This window comes from Phyllostomus hastatus, unplaced genomic scaffold, assembly GCF_019186645.2.
Source record: "Phyllostomus hastatus isolate PE091 unplaced genomic scaffold, TTU_PhHast_1.1 phas_contig_432, whole genome shotgun sequence".
In the NCBI taxonomy this organism is placed as follows: Eukaryota; Metazoa; Chordata; class Mammalia; order Chiroptera; family Phyllostomidae; genus Phyllostomus; species Phyllostomus hastatus.
Genome location: NW_025333880.1, coordinates 3,378,979 through 3,393,148, shown reverse-complemented (window position 1 = coordinate 3,393,148; position 14,170 = coordinate 3,378,979). Strand labels below are relative to the sequence as shown.

General features: G+C 36.3%; 1 protein-coding gene across 1 annotated transcript in view; it reads right to left on the bottom strand.

The window, feature by feature from the left end:
• Positions 1-14,170, bottom strand: part of LOC123822844 (phosphatidylinositol phosphatase PTPRQ) — a 203,299-nt gene that overhangs the window by 168,624 nt on the left and 20,505 nt on the right. Inside the window, exons 9-10 of the mRNA XM_045845017.1 lie at positions 12,478-12,624; positions 5,979-6,151 (exon numbers count right to left, since the gene is read on the bottom strand). Coding sequence (XP_045700973.1) covers positions 5,979-6,151; positions 12,478-12,624 — 320 coding nt within the window. The remainder of the gene's footprint in view (positions 1-5,978; positions 6,152-12,477; positions 12,625-14,170) is intronic.

Sequence of the window (14,170 nt, the reverse complement as noted above, 5' to 3'; positions counted from 1 at the left end):
AGCTGACCAAGTATTTTAGAAGAGACTGGATTCCCAATCATTACTAGGGATGTTATAGATGAGATTCATATGTAAGTTTGGAAGATGAAATAAAATTCTTAAAACTCCGAGGTTCAAGTTTCTAATGTATTTTTCCAAATATCTGTTTAAATATTTAAAGCAAAATATATATTTTGGCTTGTTTAAATAATCCCTATTCATTAAGAAACAAATAAATCATTAGGGGGTCACTGGGGAAACTTTCAAAAAGGGTGATGATATCACATTAAGCCTAGCATAAAAGTATATTTTAATATATTTTTTAAAGTTTCATTCTCATGTAAACTGAGTACATGTCCCATAGTTGTTTTATCCACTCATCTACTGATGGGCACTTGGGCTGCTTCCATATCTCGGTGAGTGTAAACAACCCTGCAATGAACATAGGGGTGCTTATGTTCTTCTGAATTAGTGTTTTGGGTTCCTTCAGATATATTCCAAGAAGTGGGATCTCTGGGTTAAAAGGCAGATTCATTTCTAATTTTCTTGTAGTATCTTCGTACTGTTTTCCACAGTGGCTATACAGAAGGAATACCACTCAACCATAAAAGAGAAGAAAGTTTTACCGTTTGTGACAGCATGGATGGACCTGGAGAACATTATGCTAAGTGCAATAAGCCTGCCAGAGAAAGACAAATACCATATGATTCCCCTCATATATGGCATCTAATGAACAACCTGGACTGACAAGCAAAACAGAAACAGACTCACAGAGAGCAGGCTGACAGCTAAGAGGTAGAAAAGGTAGGAGTGGAGGGATTGAGCAAAAAGGAAAAAGGACTCATGGACATGGACAACAATGTGGGGATTGCTGGGGTGGTAAAAGAGGACTAGATAGCAATGGGGAAAAATACAATAAACTTTTTTTTAAGTTTCATCATCATGATATATGTACATTGCTTAAAAAAAGTGATAAAGGATTTACTGTGAAAATTCCTATCCATTTTTTCCACTATTAAACACTTGTTTTCATTTCTTATGGTGTTTATTTCTAAAATCACTAAATGATATGCTTTTATACATCCTGTTAAGACTCATTTGTTAGACAGTATCTATAGACTTTCTGCTGTAGTGAAGAGTTAGATTACATAAGTAGATACATACACATCTTCCCGAGCTATTATTTTATTACTTTTATAATTTAAATTAATATACCTATTATTCTAATGGGTATGTAAAATGTAAAATAATAAACTGAGAGTGTGGTGGATAACCTCTCAGGTGGTCCCATTACCCCTACCTCTTGTTGTTTATGGTCTGGTATAATCCTCTCTTCTTGAACTGGGTGGGGCCTGTGATTTCCATCTTACAAACAAAGTAAGACAAAAAAAGATGGTATTTCCCTCCCATGATTGCATTACATCATATAGATTCTCCTTGGTGGCTTGAGGAAGTGAATGGCCATGTGAAAAAACTGTGTGAAACCTCTGTGGGCTAGAATTAGGGTAGTCTCCTTCCAAGAGCCAGCAAGAAACCATGCTCTCATTCTATAGCGAAAAAGAAATGAAATCTGTCAAAAAACTGAGTGAGCCTGCAAGTGGATCCCTCCCTAGTCAAGCCTCCAGATGAGAACACAGCACAGCCAGTCCCTCGACTGCAGTGTGGAGAGTCCCTAAGCAGAGAACCCATCAAGCTCTCTGGACTCCTGACCCACAGAAATTGTGAGATGATAAATGCGAGTGGTTTTAAGCCTGTGGCAAATCCTTCTACAACAATGGAAAACTACTAATGTAGTGAGATAACAGTAATAGGCAAGTGCCTGTGCAATTCTGAGCTGGAGCAGAGACACAAGAATGAAATACAGATGTACGACTGTCACACCCTAGAGGCAGAAAGAACTGGCCTTAACACTGAATGGCTACTGAATGCTAAGTATAACCCAAGTCAGAGCTAACTGACCCTAGCGTTTCAAGCCTTCACGAAACCTCCTTCTGTGTGTCCTGTGGGCACATTCACTGGTCCCCATCACTGTCCCAGGATCTCTGTCTAGTGTCTGTTCCTTATGCCAACCTCATTCCTTCTGATTATGAACCAGATGCTATTATCCCAAACAACATTTTTGTTTTGCTTTATAGAGTAGATGAGTTTAGATGTGACAAGCCCTGGCAGAACCTTCATATAAATGGCTGTAATTAGGAATGCAGAGTATTGGAGATCATTGTGGAAAGCAAGGCAAAGGAGTCACACACATGGCAAGTGGTGATTGAAATGGGGAGATCCTCAAAAGAAAGTGCAATGAGATGCCTGAAAATAGGGACCTCTGGAACACTTTTATAAAGGAGTTGCAAAATTGTAAAAGAGAGCACTAGCTTTTACATATTCTTCAGTGTTCATTGTATCCAGGCAAAATTTAGCAAAGTCACAGTATTTAAAATGGAGAAAATAGTTGTGTCAAAAGCTGGGAGAAGTGGAGGAGAGAAATGGATTTGGAGGAGACAGGAAGATGAGGATGGTTAAAAATATGTACCACTTATTTGACACTTAGAAGGCCGTTGGTGACTTCTAACAACATTTCAAGGATTCAAAGAATTTTTGAGACAGGGCATGAAGGATACATTTTGCAAAGTTTAAGAGAATGCTCTGGCTGGTACAGCTCAGTAGATTGAGCACAGGGCTGTGAACCAAAGGGTTACTAGTTCAATCCCCAGGCAGGGCACATGCCTGGGTTGTGGGATATGGGGGCATGCAAGAGACAACCACACATTGCAATTTCTCTCCCTCTCTTTATCCTTCCCTCCCCCTCTTTCTAAAAATAAATAAGTACAAATAAATAAATATTTTTTTAAAACAGTGAACACAGGGTGGCTGAATGGATAATAAAACAAGACTCTTACATGTTCTGTCTACAAGAGACTCAGACCAAAAGTAAAAAGGTAGAAAAAGATATTTCATAAAAATAAAAATGAAAAAATAAAAAAGCTGGGGTAGCAATACCAGTACTAGACAAAGTAGACTTAAAATAAGAGACAAAGGACCCAGTAACTCACTTTTCAGTATATTCCAAAGAAACCCCAACCACCAAATCAAAAAGCATAGGCATCGTTATGTTCATTGTAGCATTATTTACAATAACCAAGACATAAAAACAGCTTAAGTGTCTGTCCATCAATAGATGAGTGGATAAAGAAGAAGTGGTGTATATATACAGTGGAATATGACTCAGCCATGAAAAAAGAATAAAATCTTGCCATCTGCAATAACGTGGATGGACTTACAGGATATTGTGCTGAGTAAAACAAGTTGGACAGAGGACGACAAATACCATGATTTCACTTATTTGTGGTATCTAAAAAAACAAAATAAACAAACAGATCAAAAGCAGACTCATATAAATACAGAGAACAATTTGATGGTTGCCAGATGGGAGGGGGTCAGGGAAATGGGTTAAAAGGTGAAGGGATTAGGAAGTACAGATTGATAGTTACAGAATAGTTATGGAATGTAAAGTACAGCCCAGGGAATATACTCAATAATATTGTGATAACTGTATAATGTTGAATGGGTACTACATTTGCTCAGGTGCTCACTTCATAAATTATATAAATGTCTAATCACTGGGTTGTATACCTGAAACTAATATATTATTGTACATCAACTGTAACTGAAAAATAAAAAAAATATTTTTAAAAAAGAATGAATGAAAGAAAAGAGTTCTTAACCTAAAGAAGGTACCAACGTCAAGGAAAAGGAAAATAAATGAATACATTAGCCCAGAGGTTTTATCTGTTATCTCACGTATTCCTCAATGGATGAGGTGGGTATATAAGCCCTGCTTTGAAAATGAGGGCATCAAGTCTCCAAAATGTGTTTGTCCAAGTTCATAGATGTAGAATAGTTCAAGGCCAAGGCTAGGACCATGGTCCATTTGAATTTAGAGCCTCAGCTATATCTGTCTCCTCACATCAACCACCTGCAAGGTGAAGCCAAGCTCTAGGAAAAGGCCTGATCTAATTAAGAAAGATACCATCACAAAAAAAATAAAGAGAAGTATAATGTCTAATTTATCAAGAGAGGATAAGGAAGCTAATATTGAGTGCCAACCAAGGTGAATGGTCCAATGCCATGATTAATCATCACATCAGAAGTTGCTGGTTACAAAAACAGTCACAGGGGTGTAAAGTACAGCACAGAGACTATAGTCAATAACTCTGTGATAACTATGTGTGGTATGTCGATGGGTATTAGACTTATCAGAGTGATCACTTCATCAGTTATACAAATGCCTAGTTACTGTGTTGTACACCCTAAACTAATATATTCTTGTATGTTAACTGTAATTAAATACTTTAAAAAATTTTTTGTAAAAGAAAAATCTTTGCTAAAAAATAATTACAAATCACAATTATTACCACAACACTTACTATCTACCAACTACAGTGCAAAATTCTTTATATACATTAATCCGTGAAATCCTTATTACCAACGTTTTGTTTTGCTTTAGGGACTCTTACAATCCCTGTGTTAGAGAAAAAGAAAGTGAAGTCCAGAGATGCCAGGCCAACTTCCCCAAGGTTAAATCATCAGTAAAGGCAAAACCATGGTTTATACCTAAGTCTTCTGTCTCTCGGGTCCATGCTCTTAATGTCTCTGCTGTACAGCCCAGTAAGTGACCAAACCCAGACGTGTGTGGTTCCAAAGCTTGTGTCCTGTCTACTGTGTCACAGGGATTGTGGCTCACACAGGTGGAAGCAACCTTTAAAGAAGCCTCTCTAGAACCTCTTTGCTTCAAGAGAAAAGCAAGTGTGGCTGGTCATTCAATAGATGTCATTAGCAGAAGTGGGAGACCTGTCACCTAACTCCCCCAGAAACCAGTACCTAATTTAAGACCTTCTCAGAAGAGTAAAGGGTTAAGTTTTTGCCCTCTACCTGAGAATCAGAGAAATCATAACTCAACATCTTTTCACAGAAGAAAGGAGTCCATGTAAGATTAAAATGTAACCCTAGTCTGGAGATGGTGAACCACTTGGAGTAGTAAGTCCCAAATGACCAGTACACTGAGCACCTAGTAAGCTCCACTTTCAAATAGATGCCAGAAATAGAGGAAGGCTGGGATTAGAAAGACAGTGAATAATAAATGTGGGAAAAATAACTGTGCTCAATTAGAAAAAGCAGTGACTTTGAACCTAAACAGTGGAAGTCAAGTCCTAAATAAATAACCGCTGAGGAGTTACAAGCTAGTCCTGGAAGTGGAACTTGCTGGTCCTGAGTATGGGTATGGTCATTCTTTGTGTGCCCCGAGGGGGAGGGGTGCAGCCAATAGCTGAACTGACAAGTCTGGAGGCCCAGAGGTCCTCACAGGTGAGGAGCTGACTGGACGAGGAGAATGGAAACAGTGAAGGGGAATCAGTGTTGTCTGTGCTTCCTAATGAAAACAAAGGGAAAGAATCAGACTTCTGGTATGAGTGAAAGCAAAAACACTGTCCTCTAATTTTACATCTATAAAATCATTAAATTTCTTTTCATTATTTGATTTCTCTAATAAAAAGTACTTAGTTTTTTTAACAGGCAGCTCTGAGAAAGTGACCTTCCTGAAACTAAACAGACATAATCATGTGTCAACAACAACTACTAAAATTACTGTACCTTTTATTGACAACTGTTCCAATTGCAAGCACAGCCTTAAAAGAATTATTTAAATCACAATAGGAGGTTCGAAACAATTCATTAACTGAATTACCATAATAATATTCACCTCTTGTCCTGCTTAATTGCACATTTAACATTTTTCATATGCTGAAAAAGAGTAATAGCATTCAACTAATAACAAATGTCTCAAAATGAAATATGACCCAGCTGGATTATCAACACAGCCCAAGTTTACTTCACGTTCTCCTCTAAAACTTGTCAAGTATTTTCTTTGAGGGCTGGAAAATCTTCCAAGTTATCAGTGTCAGAATGGGCAGAAAGGCCTCACCAAAATGTGAAATAAAGTGCAATACCTCATCTTTTCCTGTGAGCAAAGTATTTTCCAAAATTACTCCAGCCTCTGGAACTAGCACTTTAACTCGGTATTGGCTAATGATTCCATTTGGCTGTCGAGGTTTCTTCCAAGTAATTCTTATGTATGTGGCTTCTACTTCTGCAAGCTGCAAATCAAATACTGCACCTGGAACTAAAAATAAAAATAAGGTGTGGGAAATTTTAAAACACATTTTTGGATTTAACAACATTTTCAATTTTCTAGATTCATGATTTAAGATTTGTAAGAAGTTCTACTATAAACTGACTAAAACAATTTTCTAACTCATTAATAATTAAATATGTATGGCTTTTAATGCATGGATATTTAAAGTTAAGTTCCTACACATTGTTCTCAGAAATGAAAATAAAAATAGGATACAGTGGAATAATTTCCCCAAATCAAAATGTTATAACATTTATTTAAACAATTTTGTTAATAAAAATAACTTCCCTGAGGAAGCTGTGTCTGGATGATTAATGCACGATAGAAACCTTGAGGGCTTTATAAAAACTCTAACAACACATCAAAAAGTAATATCTAGAAGACTTGGAATACAATGAAATCCAGGTGGTCAATTCAATTAGGTTATCTTTTAATTTATTACATGAGATTGTTTGAAAAGCTGATTTTTATCTAATGATTTTACAAATTAATTACATAGTCTCAAATTTCAGGGGCTCTTACTCTTTGCAGTAAAGAAAACCAGGGACACACTAACAATTGGTTTAAGACAAAGCACCAAATACTTAAACAAATTCTAGATATAAAGTCACCAAGAGAGACATCTAGGAAATCACCCAGTGCCAGAGGCGTAGCGGATCAAGAATAAACATGCCCCAGGCTTTTGTCCGCTTTTAGTTTATAGCCCAATATGTGATTATGGATAGCCAATTCACCCCTCCATTCTCAGTTTCCTTTTCTATAAAATAGGTGTAATTAGATTCCTATCATGCAAGGTTCCTATAAGGAACAAAGAATTCAGGAGACTTTATAAATGTTAGTTCAAGAAAAAAAACACAACATAAGAATATTGTCCTTGATAATCAGGATGTGCTAACACTTTAAATGCATTTTCCTAAGCTGAGATACTTCACATTCATAAGAGTTTAGCAACTTGCACTGAGATGACAGACACCTTGGGGGAGGGTATAGTATAAATGGAAAATGACCCCGTTTCCTTTTAAGATAACATAAAGGAACTGAAAATTAAGGTCACAATTCCAATAAATATTATTTATAATTAGTAAATATAATTATGCTTAAATTAACCAGGTAATAAACTGTATGGAGTTTTCACCCAATAGATTGAGTTTTTTCTTTGTCTCTATGGTACAACCATTTAAAAAATCCTCTAGATATTGTAATAGTGTAAATACTTCTAAATGTTTTTTGAATAGTTAATGGCTAGATGGATGATGAGTCGCTCTGGCCAAAGAGCACACTATTTGACTATTGCAGTCAAGACCTTAGTGTCCAGTGCAGGTAAAGCCTGAGCTCACCACTGGACTGGGAGATAAACCCAACATGGCTGTACACCTGTAATTTGCTTATTTTTTGAATTTGGTTTTCTAAAAACATTTTGGTATCTCTCTATATGGAAGGATAACTCTTTAGATTGATTTCCTGTAAGAGTCCTAGTGTGAATGAAAAACAGTTTGTCCCTTGAAGGACAGAGGAGGAGTTCCAGGGTAGGACCCCTCAGCCATTCATTCATCCACTCGTCATTCAACAGAGCATGCATCATACGGCCACTTTCTAGGCACCTGAAGATCGTGGGAGAAATAAATTAGATAAAACATGTTGCACGGGTCAGCTCTTGTACAAGTTTTATTTCATTAACATATATCTTTCCCCAGAGCTGATGTTTCTATTATCATGTTTACCAATACACATTTTTCAAGGGTGCAGAAACTTTCCAACTGCCTATGTAGTGTGAAAATAACTTGGCCATTTAATCAGCAATGCTCCCCTTCCACCTTTCGTCACATTGTATTTTGGAGTCGCTATGCAGACAATGAACCTTTGCCAGTGCACAACATAATCATAGAAGACAGGTCATTTTGTATTAATTTGAACTCTTGTAGACTCTCAACATCAGAAGCCAATTTAATGACTACATTGATCAGATTAATCAAGCAACTAAACCTCGCCTCCTAGAAAATAAGTAAAATGGTCAATTCCGCTTGATGTAACACATTAATGTGGTGGGAAGCCCCAAATTAACCAGTACAGCAGAAAATATAAATATTTTACTGTCTCTTAGTTAGTCAAACTTTAAAATAGTTGCAGTTTCTTTATCCTCTAATTTATGATGTCTTTAAATATAACTTAGTAATTATTGCCCCCTGACACTAATGCCTAAAATTATGATTCATGCAAAAATTAAGTGGTTCTATATTACCTTAAAAATGTACCTTAACCTTGTATAGGAATGACTGTAAAACTATCTCTTTTTTTTTTAATAAAAAAAGAAAAAGCTTAGGGGATAAAGGAAATGAAGTAGACAGCACTGAATCTTGTCTTTAGAAAGAAACTTGATCTGTTACACCACAATTTTTTATAGTGAAACCAGAGAAGTGGGATTAGATCAAGCCACTTTAATATTGATACCAATTAACTAAAGAAAATCAAACACACAAGGCAATTATTCATAGTTCAGCACCAGTCCTGAAGGTGCTGTCAACAGGGGCCTCCTAAAATTCATTCTCCAATCAACATATCTGTAAGTTTTACTAATAAATGAGAAACAGAGTAGACATATGATTGGTAAAAAAAAAGTTCCACATGATTTTAAGTTTTCAAATGAAAAACTACTAGATAAACAAAATGGAGACAAATGACACTGGTGTAAAGATAATGCATTAAATAACATTTATCATTATAGAGTAAATTAAATTTCCATTAGAAGTTCACTTTGAAAAATATCTATTGAAAAATAAAAGTCATTGAGAATCCTGAAAAACACAAAGTTGACAGTCTCTCAGTAACTCCCCTACAGAAGATTTTACTGTCACCTGCAGAAAGCAGCGTGCTGAAATCACCGAAGAGAAAAGGCTGGAGCTTGTTTGTGGGGAAGTAAATACAGCTTTCCCTTCTTTGTTTGCTTTTAAGGTTGATGTTCACTCCTTACAGGATAGTGACACTAGTGACTGGAAGTTTATGAGGGGATATTGAAGCAACAAAATTACTTAAAACTTTTTAATCCTCATACAAATAAGAAAATGCTGTTACCTATATTATATTCTTCAGCTCTGCTTCATTTTAAAAATAGGTAACTCTATGACATTTTATAACATTGGAAATTAAATTAACAACTTTTCCCAAAATTGTCTTTTTTCATGCCTATGTAAAAATCTATTTAGGAAAATATTAAGCAAATACAGAAATTATAAAATATATAGAAGAACTGCTATGACAATGTGACATTGATTTATCGATTTTCTTTGATCATCAGAGTAGACTATGGAGCATAACATTCTCAGTGTTAATGAAATTGGCCCCATTTAATCTAATAGCAAATATTCTTTTCCATGAGGTCAACATTTTTGAATATCTGGAGATTTGTTAGAACCCCAGGTGTTTTAAAAGTTTGTCCTAACAAATTTTTTCAATATACTATAACTACTTTGAAATGTGGTGAAGAAAATAAATTAAGTAACCTTAATGAGAACACAAAGAACCCTGTTGTATTATAAATGAAAAAGAATCATCTAAACTTAAGATACCAATTTTTACTGAAAGAATGTAGTCCTGATGCATTATCAGAGCAACACTCATATAGATTAAAGATTCCTATATCACTAAGTTTTAATTAGAGGACCAGGATTCATTAGTGTTGTCAGAAGTAGAAAGCTACACGCACTGTACTGACAGAGTATTCCAGTGAAGCCCTTCCTAAGGCTGAACTATGCCCCAAGCAATCCATGGAGGAAGGCTGGCATGCAGACATGGAAACCATGTCATTCCTGCTCTTATTGGGGTCCACATGTTACCAATGGACCCTCCTGAGAATATGGTGATGAGCTTAAGAAGATAATAAGAGTAAAGTCAGGATAAACTGTTCAATACACAGGGCAAATAGAGCCAACTATTCAAAATAATTTAGTGTGAAAATTATCCCATGTGACATATATTGAACACTGCCCTTAAAATCATTCTTACGGAGGAGGGGACCCTGCAAAAACAGAATTTATTTATAGAACACTATGAATTTATGCTTACATATTTAAACTTCAGTTGCCTTCAAAGTACTGTCTACTTGACTCAATATACCTATTGAGACATTTTTCCACTGCTCAAAACAGTTCGAACTCATTGATTTTGATACCTTTTAGTGCTTCTGCCATTTTTTGTTTCACCTCTTCCACACTGGCAAAACATTTCCCTTTAAGGACTTTTTTCATCCAGGGAAACAATAAAAAGCCACTCAAAGAGAGACAGTGGTGAATAGTGAGGGTGAGGCACGGGGGTCATGCTGCTTTGGTCAAAAGCTGCTGAACACATAGAGTGATGTATGCAGGTGAGCTTGTAAATCACCCATCATGAAATGGGCATTAAAAGTCTTAAAAAAGAAACTCACTGAAGCTGAACACAGCCTCTCACAACACCGCCAGCTGGTACACTGATACAGAAGGGTTCCTAGAACACTCACCTGGCTGAGGAAGCCCATACTACAAGAGGCCCACCCTGCAGAAGATAATTGTGTTCTTGGTGCTCGTATTATTTTGTGAACAAAAATACGGAAATAAAGAAAGGGAAATAAACATTTAAATGACATTCAAAATAAGCAGCATGGCATTGTCTGTGGCAGTGTGTTATCTACTTCTGTACATTTGTTCAATGCTGTAGGCCAAGAACAATGGCAAATGACCATCTTGAATTGTGGATTCAGTTTAGAATTTTGACTTGAAAGAAGACAAAAGTTTTGGATTTATTTAATTGTTTAACATAAGAATAGAAATTAGCTGGGCAATTAGGTTGGTTGAGAAAATGCTATTGTACTCTAGCACTCCAGTCTGCTGAGGGCCAGGCCAGCCTGCTGCGCTTCACAGCTGCCCATAAATCTGCCTGGCTTCCTTTAGAATGCATAAGAGCAGTTTCTAGGTGAAAACAGGGAAAAATTAAGGGCTAATGGAGAAGATGTAAAGCCAAGTCTCTTTTAATAGAAACATAGTGGAAAAATTTTAATATGAAAAAATGAGAACATTTTGCTTATGAGTATGCATCATCACTTAACCTGTGAATTGAAACTATATATGCATTAGCATTTTTATTTGAAAGTGATACAAAACATAATTTTTGTGGTCTTTAAACCACAGAATATTACCAAGGTTTAACAATTTTTTGAAGTACAAAATCCCCTAATAGCTGCTGCCCTCTAATGGTCAAATACTTGAATGGCTCTATCTGATGAATGCATGCCTAATCCTGGTGTATGTGTGGGTGTGTGTGTGTGTTCACACATGTATGTACTTCATTCATAGTTTACTGTAGGTTAGCTATCCCACAAGCAAAATCTGTAAAATTTTTGAAATGTTAATGTAATTATAAGAAGTTATTGTACTTTTTTCAGTAAACACAATCCCTAAATGTAAATGAAGACATTTAGCATGTTTGATGTAGGCCAAGAAAATTTGTTACGAAATAGTATCATAATATTTTTTTATCTTCACACAAAGACATGCTTATTGATTTTAGAGAGAGGGGAAGGTTGGGAGGGGGAGAAAGAGAAACATCCATACAAGATGGAAACATTGATCTGTTGCTTCTCATACACGCCCCCGTGGGGGACCAAACCCACATCCTAGGCATCTGCCCTGACCTGGAATCAAACCCGTGACCTTTTGGTTTACAGGATGATGTTCCAACCAGCTGAGCCACACCAGCCAGGGCATATTGTAATAATTTTAAACACTATATTTCACCTAAAAGTATGATGTTTAATATATACAAACAAAAATGTTTGAGAGAAATATTGTTTTAATAACTTCAGTATATGCTTGTAAATTTGTATTATGCACCCTTTAGGATTCCTTACTGGCTTAAAGTACCCTTGTGATTATAAACATATTTTGTTATAGGCACTGGGAATACATAGATACCTCTGAACGTTAGTCTGTGAGAAAAATTCTGCACCAAATAATGTGAGCTTAAAAATGTTAAATGTATTTGTTTGTTTATTGAGATTTCTTGACATTTTGGCCAATACTCATTGTAAACCTCCTGCAGTTTGTTACTGCATGTAGTGTCCTCTAACCTTGCTTGCTCTCTAGTCCCTATTATTATGAAGCAGGCTATGGCCTTAATGTTCTGAGGAACATATGGTCAGAATGTACTAGGAAGTCATCTGGTAAGGAAATAACATGAATTAAGTAAACACAATCCAAATAACTTCTGACATAATGTTTAACCAATGCAATAAAATTCACAAGCAGAACAAAAACTTCTCATTAACACTCTAAGGGAAATGTTCTTACCTTCTGGGGGAGTAAATATTGAAATATTTGATTTGGGTCCAATCCCTGCACTGGTTTCAGCTGCAACATACACATCATACATTGTAAATGGTGTTAGGTTAGTGAATGCAAACTTAAGGTCTTTTGTGCTGTTGTCCAAAATCCGACCTGCGAAAAGCAAAAAATACCTGTGGATTATTTTCTCATCAAGCATGTAATTATTCTCACACATAAGTATAGAGCCACAGACAGGGATTAAAGTGCTAACCTACATACTGCTTGTTACAACAATTTGTAAAGTAAATATATTTTAAACATTTAGCTTAAGGGTGCATTGATACCAATTTAATTAAAACAAAGGAAATAACATGAAAATCTTCCAGTGTTTAAAATGACTTTTATTACATTATAAAGTCCTATTCAATTGCTATATTATTTCTTGACATATTTAAAAGGAATATGTTAGATTTTACCAGTATAAAAACAGTGACAATATATTATACTCAAGTTTACTCAGTTGAAATGCTAAATATTTTCATTATCATGTACAGAAAAGTTTATTTAGAAAATATTTCTAATTTAGCTTCTGAGAAAAATTCCTTGAAGAGCTCAGCATCAAAATTCCTTAAATCCTCAACTTTACCACTGAATATAGTTCTTTCACCTTGCTCTAGCTGGAACCTGACTCTCCCCTGAGAAGACTGCTCCTGTTCCCTTCAGCCACCCCAGTGGAGGCAGTCTATCTTTCCCCATAGCCTTCGCAGGATTGGGCCCTCAGGTGTGGGAAGGGTTGTCCTTGTTCCTCGTTACCCTGTCAAAGACCAGTCTAGCTCCCTCCATCTAAGAGCTCACAACTTTAAATGTCATGCCATAATGACAACCACTATCCCTCACTGTTGTTGTGATCTTCTAACCTGAGGGTCCCTCACCCTTATTCTGGATGGAGTGGCTACTACTTCAATGTCACTTTCTTCAGTGCTATCATCTTAATTTGTGGTGATTTCAGTATCCCTATAGTTGATCCTTAAACCACTTTGAGATCTTTCAAAATAATCCAGTCCTCCACTCTATCTCAGTCACTGTCTCATGGTCATAACTTGGTTATCACTATTACCAGTAACTGCAAATCCCCCATAGTCTTAATTTCATTCAACTTTCCCTAACCATTCTTTCTTATCTCCTGTTCACTTAGTCTAGAACCCAGAACCAACAATTCTTTGAGCCCACTGAACGTCCACTCCACCTCTTCCATTTTGTTTGGTCTCTCACCACCTGATTTCCTCAGTGTCACTGTCAATTATAATCACTGCCTTACATAAGCCTTCAATCCCTTTGCCCTTCTCTTGTTGAAGGGAGCTGGGGGAAAACACAAAGCCACTAGGACTGATGTCACTTTATTCATCACCACATTTTAATGGAGCCCTTAACAGTACCTAGCACCTTACTCAACTTCCAAAGTAGAATCATCCTCTACTCTTCTAGGTGATTATTTTATATATTCTATACCCTCTTCAGACTTCAATCAGAAAAGATCTGCCACAGACTCCCACCAACAAAATTACCTATCTACTATCCTCTGTACCCAAATACTCTGCCTTATAGTATTGAACTCTGCCTGTTACTATGGAAAAATCACCTGTATTCTTCTCTCAAACCATCCCCTACATTTAAGCAAAAGATCTCAACCCCTGCCTACACAAAGACAACTCCCTAG